General features: G+C 52.5%; 1 protein-coding gene across 1 annotated transcript; it reads left to right on the forward strand.

Moving 5' to 3' along the window:
• The first annotated feature begins 28 nt into the window (after positions 1-28).
• On the forward strand, positions 29-8,777 carry CIST1 (colon, intestine and stomach enriched 1). The gene is made up of 4 exons (XM_039466891.2): positions 29-191; positions 6,044-6,463; positions 8,061-8,221; positions 8,363-8,777. Exons 1-4 carry the CDS (start codon positions 95-97, stop codon positions 8,408-8,410), a joined length of 726 nt encoding a protein of 241 aa, XP_039322825.2. The 5' UTR covers positions 29-94; the 3' UTR covers positions 8,411-8,777.
• The last annotated feature ends 10,851 nt before the right edge of the window (positions 8,778-19,628 follow it).

Raw genomic sequence — 19,628 nt, forward strand, 5'->3', positions numbered from 1 at the left:
GGGGGCGCACATGCAGGTGCCAGGAGCGGGCACCTGGGCACACACCTGGCCACACGCCGGTGCAGAGCTGGCGGCAGGCCCTCCCGGCGCAGGAATGGCGGGCCCCCAGCTGCCGCGGCTTCTGTTCGTGCTGCTGGTGCCGGTGCTCCTGCTGAAGGCTTCTGATGTTAGTGACACTACTCCCCATACAGGTAAGGGCAGGTAAAAGGGAGGCTTCCAGAAAGCGGAGGGGCGGGGGTGGGGGACTCACAGCCCAGTCACACACCTGGCTTCTGGACCCCTCCCTCAGGCCACACGGGTCCCCTAGCCCTCCGGGGAAGGCTGGCCTTTCCCCCAGAAACAAACGCAGCAGCCTGAGGACAGCCCAGGCCCCCCTCACTCCCAAGCCCTGGGGCTGTGGGTTCTGCAACCCTAGTGAGCCCTGAACCAGCCGGAGGCTGCAGACGGCCTCACACCTCGTTTGGGGCTCCTTTTCAAATCTCTTTCTTTCAGTCAATCCCTAAAGGGAGAGTGGTGAAGACCTCAGGGTAATGGCAGGTTCAGGGAACAGGGGCTCACTTCCTGGTCGTCAAACATCTGTGGTTCCCGTGAGAAGTTCTTCTGGGTGTCTGACTAAATTCCCTCCTGCTCTCCTATGACACAGTGCCAGCCGGGCGCGGTGGCTCACACCTATAATCCCAGCACTTTGGGAGGCCAAGGTGGGCAGATCACAAGAGCAAGAGATTGAGACCATCCTGGCCAACATGGTGAAACCCCATCTCTACTAAAAATACTGCTGGGCGTGCTGGCTCACGCCTGTAATCCCAACACTTTGGGAGGCCAAGGTGGGCAGGTCATGAGGTCAAGAGATCGAGACCATGCTAGCTAACTCGGTGAAACCCCGTCTCTACTAAAAACACTAAAGATTAGTCGGGCGTGGTGGCGCACACCTGTAGTCCCAGCTACTCTGGAGGCTGAGGCAGGAGAATCGTTTGAACCTGGGAGGCAGAGGTTGCAGTGAGCCGAGATCGCGCCATCGCACTCCAGCCTGGGCGACAGAGCAAGACTCCGTTTCAAAAAATAAAGACAGTGTCTAGGGTGGAGGGGAGGAGCCTTGAGCTTCTCTTCTCACATTCCCTTTTCCCGCCCTCCCCTGCCCCTGTGTCATTACTCTCTCTGACTGGTGTCCTCGCCCCCAAACCCGTAATATCAGCGCAGAGGCCACCATGGCTGAAATGCTCATTGCAGGGAAGGGGTTCATTCTGAAGGCACCATGTGTATCCCCATTTCATAGCTCAGGAAACCGAGGCTCAGTCCAGCCTATCCCAGACCCAGATTAGAACTAGTTGACCTGGAGCCGGGCGCGGTGGCTCAAGCCTGTAATCCCAGCACTTTGGGAGGCCGAGGCGGGTGGATCACGAGGTCGAGAGATCGAGACCATCCTGGTCAACATGGTGAAACCCCGTCTCTACTGAAAATACAAAAAATTAGCTGCGCGTGGTGGCGCGTGCCTGTAATCCCAGCTACTCAGGAGGCTGAGGCAGGAGAATTGCCTGAACCCAGGAGGCGGAGGTTGCGGTGAGCCGAGATCGCGCCATTGCACTCCAGCCTGGGAAACAAGAGCGAAACTCCGTCTCAAAAAAGAAAACAAACAAACAAACAAACAAACAAAAAAACTCCTGACCTTGTGATCTGCCCACTTCAGCCTCCCAAAGTACTGGAATTACAGGCATGAGCCACCGTGCCCGGCCAACTCTTCCTTTTCCAGGTCCACTGCTTTTCCTCAGTTTGCTAAGTGCTCAGCTCCCCAGAATTCTGACTTGGCTTGGGGTCCACTATGGCCTCTGAATCATCTTCATTTCAGCAGAAACAGAGGATGAAGGTCCTTGAGGGGCCTTCTGTCCACCTTCTTAGTCACCTAGGCCAGACCCTCTGCTATTCTGAGCCTCAGTTTCTCATCTGTCAAATGGGGATGAAGTCCAACCCGAGTCCCATGCCTCTTCTAGACTCGGTTGTGATCCCCACAGGGCCTGAGGGACTGCACAGAGATCTGGGAAGGGTAGCATGTGGACCCAGCCCCCTCTCAGAGCCAGTGCTGAGTGTTATTTCCGCATTTCTGCTGCCTGGGGTGCGGCAAGGAGGAAGCGTGAAGGAAGGTCGGCCGAGGGAGAGTGGGAAGGCGGGGCAGGGAGCAGATGAATGAACCCAAGAAGGGCAGCCACCTGAAACTGGGCAGGAGGTAACTGTGGGAGGCGGCTCCGGAACTGCTTTACCGCCCTCAGCCTGCTCCCTGGACTCCATGCCTGGGATGGGACGGGAGCCAGGAAGTGGCTGGGCCAGCGTGCGGAACGGTGGGTTCCAGAGACATGTTCCCAGTGTCTGTGTCTTTGTGCCTTCCACTATAGTAGAGGTTAGCCTTGGGGTACCTGGAGAAAGTTAGGGCTGACCTCTGAGCTCATAAGTGGATTTTTTTTTTTTTTTTTTTTTTGAGATGGGGTCGTTTTCTGTCGCCCAGGCTGGAGTGCAGTGGCACAATCTCATCTCACTGCAACCTCCACCTCCCCGGTTCAAGCAGTTCTCCTGCCTCAGCCTCCTGAGTAGCTGGGCTTACAGGCGACTGCCACCACGCCTAGCTGATTTCTGTATCTTTAGTAGAGACGGGTTTTTTTTTTTTTTTTGAGACGGAGTTTCGCTCTTGTTACCCAGGCTAGAGTGCAATGGCGGGATCTCAGCTCACCGCAACCTCCGCCTCCTGGGTTCAGGCAATTCTCCTGCCTCAGCCTCCTGAGTAGCTCGGATTACAGGCACGCGCCACCATGCCCAGCTAATTTTTTGTATTTTTAGTAGAGACGGGGTTTCACCATGTTGATCAGGATGGTCTCGATCTCCTGACCTCGTGATCCACCCGCCTCGGCCTCCCGAAGTGCTGGGATTACAGGCTTGAGCCAACGCGCCCGGCCTGAGATGGGGTTTTACTGCATTGCCAGGCTCGAACTCTTGGTCTCAGGCAATCCGCCTGCCTCAGCCTCCCAAAGTGCTGGGGTTACAGGCGTGAGCAACTTCACCCAGCCATAAGTAGATGTTTGTAGCTGAGTGTCACTGTGCATTCACTACGTTTTTATTCTATTGTATTTTTGTTGTTGTTTTTTGAGACAGAGTCTCGCTCTGTCACCCAGGCTGCGTGCAATGGCAGGATCTCGGCTCACTGCAGCCTCCGCCTTCCAGATTCAACAGATTCTCTTGCCTCAGCCTCTGGAGTAGCTGGGACTACAGGCGCGTGTCACCACACCGGGCTAATTTTTTGTATTTCTAGTAGAGACGAAGTTTCACCATGTTGGCCAGGATGGCCTCAATCTCTTGACCTCATGATCTGACCGCCTCAGCCTCCCAAAGTGCTGGGATTACAGGCGTGAGCCACCGCGCCTGGCCTCTACTGTATTTTTTTTTTAGAGACAGGGTCTTGCTCTGTTGCCCAGGCTGGAGTTCAGTGGCGCAATCATGGTTTACTGCAGCCTCGAACTCCTGGGCTCAAGCGATCCTCCCTCCTCAGTCTCCTGAGTACCTGCCACGAGGCATGCACCGTTATGCCTGGCTAATTTTTGTTTTATCTTTTTGTAGATACAGGATCTCGTTATGTCGCTCAGGCTGCAGTGCAGTGGTGTGATCGTGGCTCACTGCAGCCTTGAATTCCTGGGCTCAGGCGATCCTCCTGCCTCAGCGTCCCCAATAGCTGGGAGCACCTGGCTTGTGGACACCCACTTTGAACCTGAATGATGCACTGTCAGAGGCACCAGCTTCTCATGATTTCCACTTGACAGAAAAGGAAACCGAGTCCCAGAAGGTTTAAAGGAGTTGTCTAGCGCACTGCCGGGGGTGCAGTCACTGCCCGTATCTAGAGGGCTTCTAGAACCCTCAGCCGAGAGGCCGGGAGCGCTGATCTGCACTTGAACCTGGGCTGTGGGACTTCAGACAAGGAGCATGAATTTCAGGGGGAGCCTCAGTTTCCCCCAGAGCTCACATGGTGTCCGAAATCCTTTGGGTCTCCCTATGACCCGGGCATTTGCTATCTGTGAGAATAAGAAAAGAGGCCTCCAGAGAGAGGCCGGCGGCTTCATCATCCGCCCCCTGCACCTTTTACAGTATTTTCCTTTTTCCTTTTCTTGAAGGAGGCAAAAACAAAAAAACTGGGCACATGACTCAGGCCTGTAATCCCAGCCCTCTGGGAGGCCGAGGCAGGCAGATCACCTGAGGTCAGGAGTTCGAGACCAGTCTGGCCAACGTGGTGAAACTAAAAATGCAAAAATCAGCCGGTGTGGTGGCTGGAGCCTGTAGTCCCAGCTACTCAGGAGGCTGAGGCAGGAGAATTGCCTGAACCCAGGAGGCGGAGGTTGCGGTGAGCCGAGATCACGCCATTGCACTCCAGCCTGGGTCACAAGAGCAAGACTTGTCTCAAAAACAAAACAAAACAAAACAAAACAAAACAAAAACAAACAGGGGTCAGGCACAGTGGCTCATGCCTGTAATCTCAGCACTTTGGGAGGCTGAGGCAGGCGGATCATTTGAGGTGAGGAGTTGGAGACCAGTTTGGCCAACATGGCGAAACCCTGGCTCCACTAAAAAAAAAAAAAAAAAAATTAGCCAGGTGTAGGCCAGGCACGGTAGCTCACACCTCTAATCCCAGGCCAAGGCGGGTGGATCATGAAGTCAGGAGTTCGAGACCAGCCTGACTGAAATGGTGAAACCCTGACTCTACTAACAATACAAATATTAGCTGGGCATGGTGGCGGGCACCTGCAATCTCAGCTACTCAGGAGGCTGAGGCAGGAGAATGGCTTGAACCCAGGAGGCGGAGGTTGCAGTGAGCCAAGATCGCGCCACTGAACTCCAGCCTGGGAGACAGAGCAAAAACTCTGTCTTAAAAAACAAACAAACAAATAAACATGGACTGGACGCTGATCTTTGCCACACCCTGAACCAGACACTGGGGACACAGCTGTTAACAAATGGGTAGAAATCCCTGCCTTGCTAAGCGACACCCCAGCGTGGGAAACAGAAAATAACAGTGTAAATGTATCTCCTATGTTCAAGAGTGACAAGGACCAAGGAGAAAAATCAAACCAGACGAAGATGGAGAGAATAGAACTGTAGGTTTAAAAACTAAAGGCAGCCGGACTCAGGGGCACGCACCTGTACTCCCAACTACTTGGGAAGCTGAGGCAGGAGGATTGCCTGAGCCCAGTTCAAATCCAGCCTGGGCAACAGAGTGAGGCTCTGTCTTTTAAAACTAACGAGGAGGCCAGGCGCGGTGGCTCACGCCTATAATCCCAGCACTTTGGGAGGCCGAGGCGGGTGGATCACAAGGTCGAGAGATCGAGACCATCCTGGTCAACATGGTGAAACCCCGTCTCTACTAAAAATACAAAAAATTAGCTGGGCATGGTGGCGTGTGCCTGTAATCCCAGCTACTCGGGAGGCTGAGGCAGGAGAATTGCCTGAACCCAGGAGGCGGAGGTTGCGGTGAGCCGAGATCGCACCATTGCACTCCAGCCTGGGTAACAAGAGCGAAACTCCGTCTCAGAAAAAAAAAACAAAAAAAAACACACCAAAACTAACAAGGCCAGGTGGGATGGCTCATGCCTGTAACCCCAGCATGAGAGGCTGAGGTGGGAGGATCGCTTGAGCCCAGGAGTTCAAGACCAGCCTGGGCAGACGTAGCCAGACCTTGTCTCTACAAAAAAGAAAAAAAATTAGTAGGCGTGGTGGTGCACGCCTGTAATCCCAGCTACTTGGGAGGCTAAGGCAGGAGAATCGCCTGAACCTGGGAGGCGGAGATAGTCCCACTGCTCTCCAGCCTGGGTGACAGAACAAGACTCTGTCTCAAAAAAAAGAAAAAGGAAAAAAAAAAAAAAAAAAAAGAGAGAGAGAGAGAGAGGGTCTTGCTATGTTGCCCCGGGTGGTGTCTAATTCCTGGGTTTAAGTGATGCTCTCACCTTGACCTCCCAAAGTGCTGGAATTACAGGCGTGAGCCACGGCATCCAGCTTCCAATGATGTTTTTCTTTCCAGATTCTACAACCTTGGGGAAAAGTCCGGAGATGTCAGCTCTCACCTCTTCGGTTTCTTATCCCTCCACCAACAGCAGCTTCAGTTCAGAGGAACCCAACATCACCTACTCCAGCCCCCTGAGTTTGGAGACAGTCTCCACGACCCACCTCAGCCCCTCAAGTTCAGGAGCAACCCCTACCACCCAGCCTAGCCCCAGCTCCACAGATTCAAGGATGACTGTCTCCTCCCCACAACCAGAGACAATCACCCTCCCTAGTTCCAGCTCCCCCAGTGCAGAGCTCACCCCTTCTTCCCATCCCACCCTCCCCAGTTCCGAATCCCTGACCCCGCACTGGAGCCTCATTTCCCACAGCCCCAGAACCGACCCCTCCTCCATGCCCTTGACCTCCACTGACCAGACATCAGAGGGTCCTGGCCCAGGTGAGTATTAAGAGATTTGGGGCTGGGCACAGTGGTTCTCCTCTGTAATCCCAGCACTTTGGGAAGCCAAGGCAGGTGGATCACCTGAGGTCAGGAGTTCGGGACCAGCCTGACCAACATGTAGAAACCTCGGTGAGCCGAGATCACGCCATTGCAGTCCAGCCTGGGCAACAAGAGTGAAACTCCGTCTCAAACAAACAAACAAACAAACCAAAAACCAAACAACAAACAAACAAACAAAAAAAAACAGAGAGATTTGGGCATTTGTAGGGAGGGGGAGGTTGTACCAGGATGCAGTTTCGGAACTGACCACCAGGGGGAGGCACAGCCCCGAGAATGTTCTGGGAAGGGTTTCCCTGTCTGCTCCATTGTCTAAAGTCTTTCACGCTATGCGCATTTATTAAGCGCCTAGTGTATGTCAGGGCTGGGCACACAGTGATGGCAAAAGAGAAACTAATACTTTCTGTGGTGGGGAGACAGGTTATACATTACGTATTTGAGCCTGGGCAAACTTGCAAGACCTTGTCTCTACAAAAAAAAAAATTTAAATGGCCGGGCGCGGTGGCTCACCCCTGTAATCCTGGCACTTTGGGAGGCCGAGGTGGGCGGATCACCTGAGGTCAGGAGTTCAAGACCAGCCTGGCCAACATGGCAAAACCCCGTCTCTACTAAAAATACAAAAACTAGGTGGGTGTGGTGGCATACACTTGTAGTCTCAGGCACTGGGGAGGCTGAGGAGGGAGGATCACTAGATAGTGGGAGACGGAGGTTGCAGTGCGCTGCGATAGCGCCACTGCACTCCAACCTGTGAGACAGAGCAAGGCCATGTCCGGGGGCAGTGGCTCATGCATGTAATTCCGGCACTTGGGAGGCTGAGGCAGGAGAATTGCTTGAACCTAGGAGGCGGAGGTTGCAGTGAGCTGAGATCGAGCCACTGCATTCCAGCCTGGGCAACAGAGTGAGAATCAATCTCAAAAAAAAAAAAATTAGCATGATGGTGTATGCCTGTAATCCTAGGTACTCAGGAGGCTGGCGTGGGAGGATTGCTTGAGCCCAGGAGATTGAGGCTGCAATGAGCTATGATCACACCATCGAACTTCAGCCTGGGTGATAGAGTGAGACCCTGTCTCTACAATAAATGATGAAAAGGTGGCAGCCTATGCCGGGTGTGGTGGCTCACACCTGTAATCCCAGCACTTTGGGAGGCCGAGGTGGGCAGATCACCTGAGGTCGGAGTTTGAGACTAGCCTGGCCAACATGGAGAAACCCCGTCTCTACTAAAAATACAAAATTAGCTGGGCATGGTGGTGCGTGCCTGTAATCCCAGCTACTCAGGAGGCTGAGGCAGGAGAATCTCTTGAACCCAAGAGGCGGAGGTTGCGGTGAGCGGATACGGTGCCATTGCACTACTCCAGCCTGGGCAACAAGAGTGAAACTCTGTCTCAAAAAAAACAAAAACAAACAAACAAACAAAAAAATGGGAGAGGAAAGAGAGCGCAGCTTCCTGAGAACAGACTTAAAAGGCTCTGGGCCCTGGTGGGTGTCTTAGGCTTTGGGGGAATGGGGCACAGGGCTGACTCTGAGCCCCTTCTCCCAGCTCCAGGTGACACTGGGCCCCCTGAGTTACACAGGGACCCAGGCGTGGTAGTGATTGTGTGTTTGCTGGTGTCTCTTTTGGTCATCGGGTCTGTGGTCCTGGCTGTGAGGTTCTGCCACCGGGATAAGTCCAAGTTTGGGAGGCTGGACGAGGTGTCCATGGTAAGGTGGGGGCTGGGCTGGGGACTCAACCCTGGGGCCAAGGCTGAGTGGGGGGGGCGGAGGGTTGGGGGAGCTGCCCTCCCAGCCTGAGCTGCAGAACCCGCCGGTGTCTGAATGCCTCCTCGTGTGCTCTTTCCGCAGGGGTCTGTGAATGACAGGTCGGCCTTTGCCTACCACCTCCAGGAGTAAGCCCGGAGAAGCCAACAGAGATGGGGGCGTGGGTGGGGCTGGGGTGCCGGGGAGGAGCAGAACTCGAGGAAATAAAGCCCCAGACTGGGTGCGGTGGCTCATGCCTGTAATCACAGCACTTCGGGAGGCTGAGGCGGGCGGATCACGAGTTCAGGAGTTCGAGACCAGCCTGACCAACATGGTGAAACCCTGTCTCCACTAAAATTATGAAAATTAGCTGGGCATGGTGGCACGCGCCTATAATCCCAGCTACTCAGGAGGCTGAGGCAGGAGAATAGGTTGGACCCGGGAGGCGGAGTTTGCAGTGAGCTGAGATTCTGTCTCAAAAAAATAAACAATTGGTAATAAATAAAGCCCCTACCATTCATCCAAGGCCTCCTGAGTCATGGATTCGTGTGACAAACATTAACTGAGTGCCTACTATGTGCTGGGCTCTCCACTGGGGTCACAGTGGGGACCATGTCTTTACTGTCAGGGGATCCAGAAGCTCAAGGTGGGGACACATAAGAATCAGGAGATCACTTGGCCAGGCACGGTGGCTCATGTCTGTAATCCCAGCACTTTGGGAGGCCAAGGCAGGCAGATCACCTGACCTAAGGAGTTCAAGACCAGCCTGGCCAACATGGCGAAATCCTGTCTCTATTAAAAATACAAAAGTTAGCTGAGCGTGGTGGCAGGTACCTATAATCCCAGCTACTTGGGAGGCTGAGGCAGAGAATCACTTGAACCCGGGAGGCAGAGGTTGCAGTGAGCTGAGATGGCGCCACTGCACTCCAGCCTGGACAACAGAATGAGACTCCGTCTCAAAAAAAAAAAAAAAAAAAAAAAAAAAAAAAAGAAAGAATCAAGAGATCATGTGAGATCTTTGCTGGTGGCACAGAGGACCATGGAGTCACAGACTGAGACTGTGGCCATACCACAGGGGCTGTGCTGTCCAGGTTTGGTGACAAGGTAGGGAGGCCTCTCTGAGGAGATGACTTTTTTTTTTTAAAAAAGGATCTTGTTCTGTTGCCCACGCTGGAGTGCAATGATGTAGTCTTGGCTCACTGCAGCCTCAAGATCCCAGGCTCAGGTGATCCTCCTGCTTCAGCCTCCCGAGTAGCTGTGATTACAGGGGCATGAGGACAGTATGCCTGGCTAATGTGAGACATTTGGGGAGCGGGATGTGGTGGCTTACAACTGTAATTTCAGCACTTTGGGAAGCTGAGGCAGGCAGATTGCTTGAGCTCAGTAGTTTGGGACCAGATTGGGCAACATACCAAAACCCATCACCCTCTTTTTTTTGCTTTTTTGAGACAGTCTCACTCTGTCGCCCAGGCTGGAGTGCAGTGGTGCAATCTCGGCTCACTGCAACCTCCGCCTCCCGGGTTCAAGCGATCCTCCTGCCTCAGCCTCCCGAGTAGCTGGGATTGCAGGCGTGCGCCACCACATCCGGCTAATATTTTGTATTTTAGTAGAGACGGGGTTTCACCATGTTAGCCAGGATAGTCTCCATCTCCTGACCTGGTGATCCACCCACCTCGGCCTCCCAAAGTGCTGGGATTACAGGCGTGAGTCACCGCGCCCGGCCCGGACTTTTTTTATCAGGAGGACATGCGCCTTGTCGTGGGAGGTGTCCCTAAGTTGTCTCCCTGACTGCAGTCTGGAGCTGCCCCGTCAGGGCTGGCTGTGAAATGGAAATTCAGAGAGGCCACAGGGTCAAGGTCACCTGGCACAGGGGGGCAAACGCTGGCCTGAGGCTGGGTCACGCTTTGATGATCTTCGGAGGGAGATGCTGGGGGGGCCTCCTGGGCAATGGGTGATGCTGGTAAAATATTAACTCACAGCAGCGCTGGAGGCCAACAGCCCCACACATCAGCCCCTCCCGCCTCCCACCCTACCCCTTCACCCTCCTGGGGGCCCCAGTTCTGGCCGAATCTGCAGTCCTAACAGTTTGTGACTGGGGGCTCAACCAGAGAGGGTCTTTGATCTGCCTGGGGTCACACAGCGCAGGAGGCACCTTTCCTGGAGCCCCCAGTGGCCCTCCAAAGACCATCCCCCAGCTCTCTAGGCCACGCCCCATGGGCTCTACTTGGAAGCACATATCCCAGACCCTGAGTTGATAAAATCCTCCATTCCCAGAGCTGCTGGTCCCTACTACAGTCTTCCTTGGCGTCCTCTCTCTCTCTCTCTCTCTCTCTCTCATACGCAAACACGTGAACAATTAACACCTTCTTCCCCCGCCCCTCCCCTCTTGGCCTCTCGCTCTGGCACCCTCAGGCCCTCTTAGTCACTCTGCTCTCCACCCACTGGGTGCCTCACCCAGGGAAAGTGTGTGGGTTGTGTCCTGGCCTGGCGCCCAGATCATTAAGGGGCTCCGCTGAATGGGTGTTGGGGGAGCTCCCGGCCTCCCTCATGGCCAGGTCGGGTTCTCCCCTCCCGCCTCGCTCCCGGGGGGGTCATGGGAACCAGGCAGGAGTCAGCCGCGGTGATGAGTCCAGATCAGCCGGCCTCCTGGAGCAAGCTTATGTGAGTTTCACGGGGTCTCAGGAGAGGGGCTGGGGGGGTCTCGTAATCCCCCTGAGACCATCAAAGCAGCTCTGGGAGCTGAATGGGTCTCCCCTGTGGCTGGGGCTGGAGGGGGCCTCATTTCACCGGTCCTGATGCTTCCACCCGCCTTGCTGAACCCGGACGAGTGTGAGAGGGGCTTTGGACACTGGGCCACTGTCCCTGAATGGGGAGCTCTGCCAGGTCCTGGTGGGTGTCTCAAGCTGGTGCCTGCGGTGTGGTCCTGCCACCCTGATTTAATGTCCTTGGGGTCCAAGGGAGGCTGCAGAGAGTGTGGGAGTGAGCTCCTGTCTGGGGGTGTCCCACAGGGCGGGACCCGCGCTCCCAGGGGCCTGCAAGCCTCACAAGCGTCTCCGCAGGTCCAGGGACGTCTGCAGCATGAGGCGCAGCGCGACAGCACTTTCCTTCCGGCTGAGCGAGGTGAGTGGGCCTGAGGGTAGCCCAGGCCATGGGGGAGGAGATGCCCCCAGAGCCCCCTACTCAGAAACACCCAGAGCTGGCCTGGTGGCTCACACCTGCTATCCCAGCACTTTGGGAGGCCGAGGCAGGCGGATCACTTGAGGTCAGCAGTTTGAGACCAGCCTGGCCAACAAGGTGAAACCCCGTCTCTGCTAGACACACACAAAAGTTAGCCAGGCGTGGTGGCACAGGCCTGTAATCCCAGCTACTGGGAGGCTGGGGCAGGAGAATCGCTTGAACCTGGGAAACGGACGTTGCAGTGAGCTCAGATGGCGCCACTGCACTCCAGCCTGGGCAACAGAGCGAGACTTCGTCTCAAAGAAAAAAAAAATAATAATAATTTTAAAAAAGCACCTAGAGCTGCTTGGGGACCATATCACAGGGGGCCACTGAGGCCCAGAGAGGCCACCAGGGAGCTGGCGACCTGATCCAAGCATCCAGCCCAGGGCTGTGGCCACTGCTTTTCGGAGCAGGCCCTTGTGCCTGGACACAAGGTTTTGATTCACTCAAGGATAGGAGACCTGGCTGCCCCTATGCCAGGGCAGGGGGCCATGAGGGAGGCCACAGCTTCAGAGCACGGCTGGTACCCCTGTTCTGGGAAACTGAGGCAAGAGGAAAGCCCTGCAAGGGCTGGATGCAAATCCCAGGCCCTTCACCTGAGTGGCTGGTAACCTCTCTAGGACTTAGTGTTGTTTGCATTTTTTTTTTTTTTTGATACAGAGTTTCGCTCTTTTTATTTTTTATTTTATTTTTATTTTTATTTTTATAAGAAAAGGAAGAAAGAGAAAGAGGAAGAGGGAGAGAGGATGGGGGTATTGCTTTACTGCCCGGGCTAGAATGCAATCTAAATACGGGTATGCCTATAATTGTCCTTAATAATAGAGATATGAAAGAAAATGAGGGAAGAGAATAACAAACAAGGAGCCAACCAACATTTCGTTTAAACTTCTAAGTTGATATGATGTGGTACTGATCTACGTATTCCTGTATTGGGTGCGTATATATTTAGGATCTTTAGCTCTTCTTGTTGTTGCATTGATCCTTTTATCATTACATAATGTCCTTCTTTGCTTCTTTTGATCTTTGTTGCTTAATTGTAACTTCTGCTTTTTATTTATTATTTTAACTTTCTGTTTGGTTGGTACATCCTTCTGCATCCCTTGTTTTGAGTCTTTGTGTATCCTTGAATGTGAGATGGGTCTAGATGCAGCTCACTGATGGGTTTTAGTTTTTTATTCAAATTGCCTGTCTGTCTTTGAATTGGGGGATTTAGTCAATTTAAATTTAGAATTAATAATAATATATGTGAGTTTAATACTGCCATTTAATATTAGCTGGCTATTTTGCCCATTAGTTGATGTAAATTCTTCATTATATTGATGCTCTTTTTGGTATTTTTTAGAAAGGCTGATACTGTTTGTTCCTTTCTGTGTGTAGTGGTCCTTTCAGAAGCTCTTGTAAAGCAGGCCTGGTGGTGATGAAATCTCTGAGTGCTTGCTTATTCACAAAAAACTTTATTTTTCCTTCACTTGTGAAGCTTAGTTTGGCTGGATGTGAAATTCTGGGTTGAAAGTTCTTTTCTTTAAGGATATTAAATATTGGTCCCCCCTCTCTTCTGGCTTGTAGGGTTTCTGCTGAGAGATCTGCTGTAAGTCTAATAGGCTTCCCTTTGTGGGTAACCTGACCTTTCTCTCTGGCTGCCCTTAGTATTTTCTCCTTCATTTCAACCCTGGTGAATCTGACGATTATGTGCCTTGGAGTTGCTCTTCTTGAGGAATATCTCTGTGGTGTTCTCTGTATTACCTGGAGTTGAATACTATCCTGCCTTACTAAGTTGGGAAAATTTTCCTGAATAATGTCCTGAAGCATATTTTCCAGCTTGGATTCATTCTCTTCGTCACATTCAGGTACACCTATCAAGCGTAGATTAGGTCTTTTCACATAGTCCCATATTTCTTGGAGACTTTGCTCATTCCTTTTTATCCTATTTTCTCTAATCTTGTCTTCTTGTTTTATTTCACTGAGTTGATCTTCGACCTCTGATATCCTTTCTTCTGCTTGATCAATTCGGCTGTTAAAACTTGTGCATACTTCACATAGTTCTCGTATTGTGTTTTTCAGCTCCATCAATTCACTTATATTCCTCTCTAAATTGTGTATTCTTGTTAACATTTCGTCAAATATTTTTTCAAAGTTCTTAGTTTCTTTAGATTGGTTTAAAACAAGTTCTTTTAATTCACAGAAGTTTCTCATTATCCACATTTTGAAGCCTGCTTCTGTAATTGGAACACACTCGTTCTCCATCAAGCCTTGTTCCGTTGCTGATGAGGAACTGTGGTCCCCCCCCGAGGGAGAGGCGTTCTGATCTTGGGCATTCTCAGTCTTTCTTGGCTGTTTTCTTCCCTTCGTTATAAATTTATCCATCTGTGGTCTTTGTATTTACTGTCTTTGTAATTGAGTTTCCGAGTGGACGTCCAACTTACTGATTCTCAGCGCCGAAATCTGAGCAACCCACTGCACCGACTAAATCAGCGGCTTTAAGATTGATGGTGCTTTTCTGACTCTGCACCAAGAACCGACGCTCCAAGGCGCCGGCAAAACCGCCTCGCCGGTCACAAGAGTCGCGCTGGCGACCCATGGGGCTCCTCCGCTGGGAATCTCCTGGTGTGTGAGCAACAAGAATTCATGTGAAGGTATGGCGTCCTCTCGTTCTTTGCGCTTTCACTGGGAGCTACAATCCCGAGCTGCTAGTGATCAGCCATCTTGGATCTCTCTCCAGAGTTTCGCTCTTGTTGCCCAGGCTGGCGTGCAATGGCACAATTTCAGCTCACCGCAACCTCCACCTCCTGGGTTCAAGCGATTCTCCTGCCTCAGCCTCCCAAGTAGCTGGGATTACAGATGCAAGCCTCCAAGCCTGGCTGACTTTTGTATTTTTGGTAGAGACGGAGTTTCTCCATGCTGGCCAGGCTGGTCTTGAACTCCTGACCTTAAGTGATCCACCTGCCTCGGCCTCCCAGAGTGCTGGGATTACAGGCATGAGCCACCACACCTGGCTTAGAACTCAGTGTTTTTGTGTGCAAAAAACTTGGCTAAACTTGTGTGGAATAGGGGTTCTCAGGGTGAGCCTCGGGTCCCCTAGGGCAGGTGAGGCTCCTTACACCTTAACTCACTTACTTATCCACACTCCAGCCGTCTGCAGAAAGAGGAAAGGAAAGGCGTGGGCTGGGTGTGGTGGCTCACACCTGTAATAGCGTTTTGGGAGGCTGAGGTGGGTGGATCACCTGAGGTCAGGAGTTTGAGAGCAGCCTGACCAACATGGTGAACCCCTGTCTCTACTAAAAAAAATACAAACTATTAGCTGGGTGTGGTGGTGGGCACCTGTAATCCCAGCTACTCAGGAGGCTGAGGCAGGAGAATCACTTGAACCCGGGAGGCGGAGGTTGCAGTGAGCCCAGATCATGCCATCGGAATCTAGCCTGAGCAACAAGAGCAAGACTCCGTCTCAAACAAACAAACACACAAACAAAATAGCCAGGCATGGTGGTGCGCGCCTGTGGTCCCAGCTACTCGGGAGGCTGAGTTGGGAGGGCTGCTTGAGCAGGGGAGGTTGAGGCTGCAGTGAGCCGTGATCATGGCACTGCACTCCAGCCTGGGAGACTAGATGGGATCCTGTCTCCATAAATAAATAAATAAAAGGCTAGAAGGCGTGGCTCAAGCCTGTAATCCCAGCACTTTGGGAGGCCGAGGCGGGTGGATCACGAGGTCAAGAGATCGAGACCATCCTGGTCAACATAGTGAAACCCCGTCTCTACTAAAAATACAAAAATATCAGCTGGGCATGGTGGCACGTGCCTGTAATCCCAGCTACTCAGGAGGCTGAGGCAGGAGAATTGCCTGAACCCAGGAGGCGGAGGTTGCAGTGAGCCGAGATCGCGCCATTGCACTCCAGCCTGGGTAACAAGAGCGAAACTCCGTCTCAAAAAAAAAACAAACAAACAAAAAAAAGTACAAAAATTGGCCTGGCGTGGTAGCGGGCGCCTGTAATCCCAGCTACGCGGGAGGCTGAGGCAGGAGAATCGCGTGAACCCGGGAAGCGGAGGAAGTGACAGGCCCCAAAATGACAGGGCTCATGAGACAGATGTGAAGCCAAGAAAAGAGAGAAAATGTAGGGGTGGGTGAGCGCCCGTGGGGGGCCCAGGCTGGGCAGGAAGGGCTTCTTTGGCGAGTTGACATTTTAGCTGAAGAATGAATGAACACAAGCAGCAGTCATTTCAGGAGCCGGGCGGGGAGGCGGGGGAGAGTGTTCTTGGCAGACGACAGCAGCAAGTGCAAAGGCCCGGAGGCAGGTTTAAGGAACCGGAAAGAGGCTCGGGAGTTGGAGGGAGGTGAGAGTCGGTGATGGGCAGGGCCCAGGACACACTGGGTCATGAGGGTTGAGCTAAGGGGGTGTTGGTTTTGTTCTGGGGTGCTAGGAGCCACAGGAGGGTTACAGACAGGCAAGGGACAGATTTAGAGTTTCTCTTTTCTTTTTCTCTTTTCTTTTTTTTTTTTTGAGACTGAGTTTCGCTCTTGTTACCCAGGCTGGAGTGCAATGGCGCGATCTCAGCTCACTGCAACCTCCATCTCCCAGGTTCAAATGATTCTCCTGCCTCGGTCTCCCAAGCAGCTGGGATTATAGGCACCCGCTACCACGCTCAGCTAATGTTTGTATTTTTAGTAGAGATGGGATTTTGCCGTGTTGGTCAGGCTGGTCTCAAACTCCTGACCTCAAGTGATCCGTCCACCTCGGCCTCCTAAAGTGCTGGGATTACAGGTGTGAGCCACAGTGCCTGGCCCTAGAGTTTTTCTTAGAGGAGAGACTTGGGGTTGAGGCCAGGGCCAGCATACTTCAGAGTCCCACTGACAGTGGACAAATCAAAAGGGAGCTCTAGGCCAGGTGCCATGGCCCACGCCTGTAATCCCAACACTTCAGGAGGCTGAGGCAGGCAGATCACCTGAGGTCAGGAGTTTGAGACCAGCCTGAAGAACATGAAGGAACCCTGTCTCTACTAAAAATACAGAATTACCCAGGTGTGGTGCTGCATGCCTGTAGTCCCAGCTACTTGGGAGGCTGAGGCAGCAGAATCACTTGAACTCAGGAGGCGGAGGGTTTGGTGAGCCGAGACCGTGCCAACGCACTCCAGCCTGGGCAGCAAGAGCAAAACTCCATCTCAAAAACAAAATAAAAAAACAGAAAAAACCCAACAACAGAAAGGTGCTCTCAGCTGGGTGTGGTGGTGTCTGCCTAAAATTTCAGAACTTCGGGAGGCTGAAGTGGGAGGATTGCTTGAGCCCAGGGTGCGGAGGCTGTGGTGAGCCGTGACCGCACCACTGCACTCCAGCAGGGGTGACAGAGTGAGACATCGTCTCAGATTTTTAAAAAAGGCTGAGGCGGGCAGATCACGAGGTCAGGAGTTTGAGACCATCCTGGCCAACAAGGTGAAAACCTGTCTCTACTAAAATCACAAAAATTAGCTGGGTGTAGTGGTGTGTGCCTATCATCCTCACTACTTGAGAAGCTGAGGCAGGAGAACAGCTTGAACCAGGGAGTTGGAGGCTGCAGTGAGCCCAGACTGAGCCTCTACACTACAGCCTGGTGACAGAGCGAGACTCTGTCTCAAAAAAAAAAAAAAAAAAAAAAGTGGAGAGGGAGCTCTGGGCTTTCTGCCAAGGCCTTCCCCCGCCAGGGGCCCCAGTGAGACCCTCCATCCCCATCCCAGCTTCTCAAAGAGGAGGGCAATTAATCAGGAGTGGCAGGGCCAGGTGCAGTGGCTCATGCCTGTAGTCCAACACTTTAGGAGGCCAAGGTGGGAGGATTACTTGAGGCCAGGAGTTAGAGACCACCAGCCTGGCCAACATGGTGAAACCCCGCCTCTACTGAAAATACAAAAAAAAAAAAAAGATTAGCCGGGCATGGTGGTGGATGCCTGTAATTCCAGCTACTAGGAGGCTGAGGTGGGAGGATCATTTGAACCTGGGAATGGGAGGTTGCAGTGAGCCGAGGTTGCGCCACTGCACTCCAGCCTGGGTGACAGAAGGAGACTATCTCAAAAATACAAAATAAAAATCAGGAGTGGCATGTTGATGTGTGCTGCAGCGGAGGCCAGAGGACACCCCCCTACACTTTGCCCCTACTCCCTGGGAGCCCCCCATCTTTACCCCACCCCACTCCAGATGGGGGAGGGACAGCCAGCTGGGTTCCAGGAGTCAGGACTCTTGGGAGCATCCCCGCAACCAACAGCCGGATGCTGGTAACTGCCCCCATGGGAACCGTCTGGTCTGTTTCACCTTCAAATGGGCCAGGTCCCCCGTAATTCCAGCAAACATCAGACTGCCTGCACTGACTCCTACCTCAGCCTCCCGCGTAGCTGGGACTACCGGCATGCGCCACTACGCCCGGCTAACTTTTTGTATTTTTTAGTAGAGACTGGGTTTCACCGTGTTGGCCAGGATGGTCTTGATCTCCTGACCTCATGATCCTCCTGCCTCGGCCTCCCAGAGTGCTGGGATTACAGGCGTGAGCCACCGCGCCCGGCCCAGTTTTCTTTTTTTATTTTCCAGTTTCCTTTCTAACACGAGGTGGATTATCTTTTTGCATTTGTTCAATGAATATATGGACAAATCGTAATGGTGCAGGGCGTTCTCTCCTCTGGAATCTTCCCGACAAGTAAATGGGCAGAAAAGCCCGGCGTCATGGCTCAGGCCTGGAATCCCAGCACTTTGGGAGACCGAGGTGGGTGGATTGCTTGAGCCCATGATTTCGAGACCAGCCTGGGCGGCATGGTGAGATCCTGTCTCTACAAAAAATACAAAAATCGCCGGGCGCGGTGGCTCAAGCCTATAATCCCAGCACTTTGGGAGGCCGAGGCGGGTGGATCACGAGGTCAAGAGATCGAGACCATCCTGGTCAACGTGGTGAAACCCCGTCTCTACTAAAAATACAAATAATTAGCTGGGCATGGTGGCGCGTGCCTGTAATCCCAGCTACTCAGGAGGCTGAGGCAGGAGAATTGCCTGAACCCAGGAGGCGGAGGTTGTGGTGAGCCGAGATCGCGCCATTGCACTCCAGCCTGGGTAACAAGAGCGAAACTTCGTCTCAAAAAAAAAAAAAAAAACCAGAAAAAGAGAGAGATGGGTTTCACTTTGTCACCCAGGTTGGAGTGCAGTTGCACAATCTTGGCTCACTACAGCCTTGGCCTTCTGGGCTCAAGCAGTCCTCCCACCTCAGCCTCTTGAGTAACTGGGGTTACAGACACACACCATGAGGCTTGGCTAATTTTTTTTATTTTTGGTGGAGATGGGGTCTCACTACGTTGCTCAGGCAGGTCTCAAACTCCTGTGCTGGAGCGACCCTTTCAAAGTGTTGGGATTGGCCAGGCACGGTAGCTCACGCCTGTAATCCCAGCACTTTGGGAGGCCAAGGCGGGTGGATCACGAGGTCAAGAGATTGACACCATCCTGGTCAACATGGTGAAACCGCGTCTCTACTAAAAATACAAAAAATTAGCTGGGCATAGTGGCACGTGCCTGTAATCCCAGCTACTCAGGAGGCTGAGGCAGGAGAATTGCCTGAACCCAGGAGGCTGGGGTTGCAGTGAGCTGAGATTTCGCCATTGCACTCCAGCCTGGGTAACAAGAGTGAAACTCTGTCTCAAAAAAAAAACAAAAACAAAAACAAAGTGTTGGGATTACAGGTGTGAGCCACCATGTCCTACTGAGCATGCTATCATTACTTAATAAATAAATATTTCTGCAATGCCTACTGTAGACCAGGCACTATTTATATATTTATTTAATTTATGTCATTATTGTTATTATAATTTTGAGATGGAGTCTCGCTCTGTCGCCAGGCTGGAGTGCAGTGGCACAATCTTGGCTACCTGCAACCTCTGCCTCCTGGGTTCAAGCGATTCTCCTGCCTCAGCCTCCCGAGTAGCTGGGACTACAGGCATAAGCCACCACACCCAGCTAATTTTTGTATTTTCAGTACAGATGGGGTTTCACCATGTTGACCAGGATGATCTCAGTCTCTTGACATTGTGATCTGCCCTCCCTAGCCTCCGAAAGTGCTGGGATTACAGGTGTGAGCTACTGCACCCGGCCTATTTATTTATTTTCTGAGATGGAATTTCGGTTTTGTTGCACAGGCTGGAGTGCAATGGCATGATCTCTG

Source organism: Saimiri boliviensis, chromosome 14 (genome assembly GCF_048565385.1).
Source record: "Saimiri boliviensis isolate mSaiBol1 chromosome 14, mSaiBol1.pri, whole genome shotgun sequence".
Lineage (NCBI taxonomy): Eukaryota > Metazoa > Chordata > Mammalia > Primates > Cebidae > Saimiri > Saimiri boliviensis.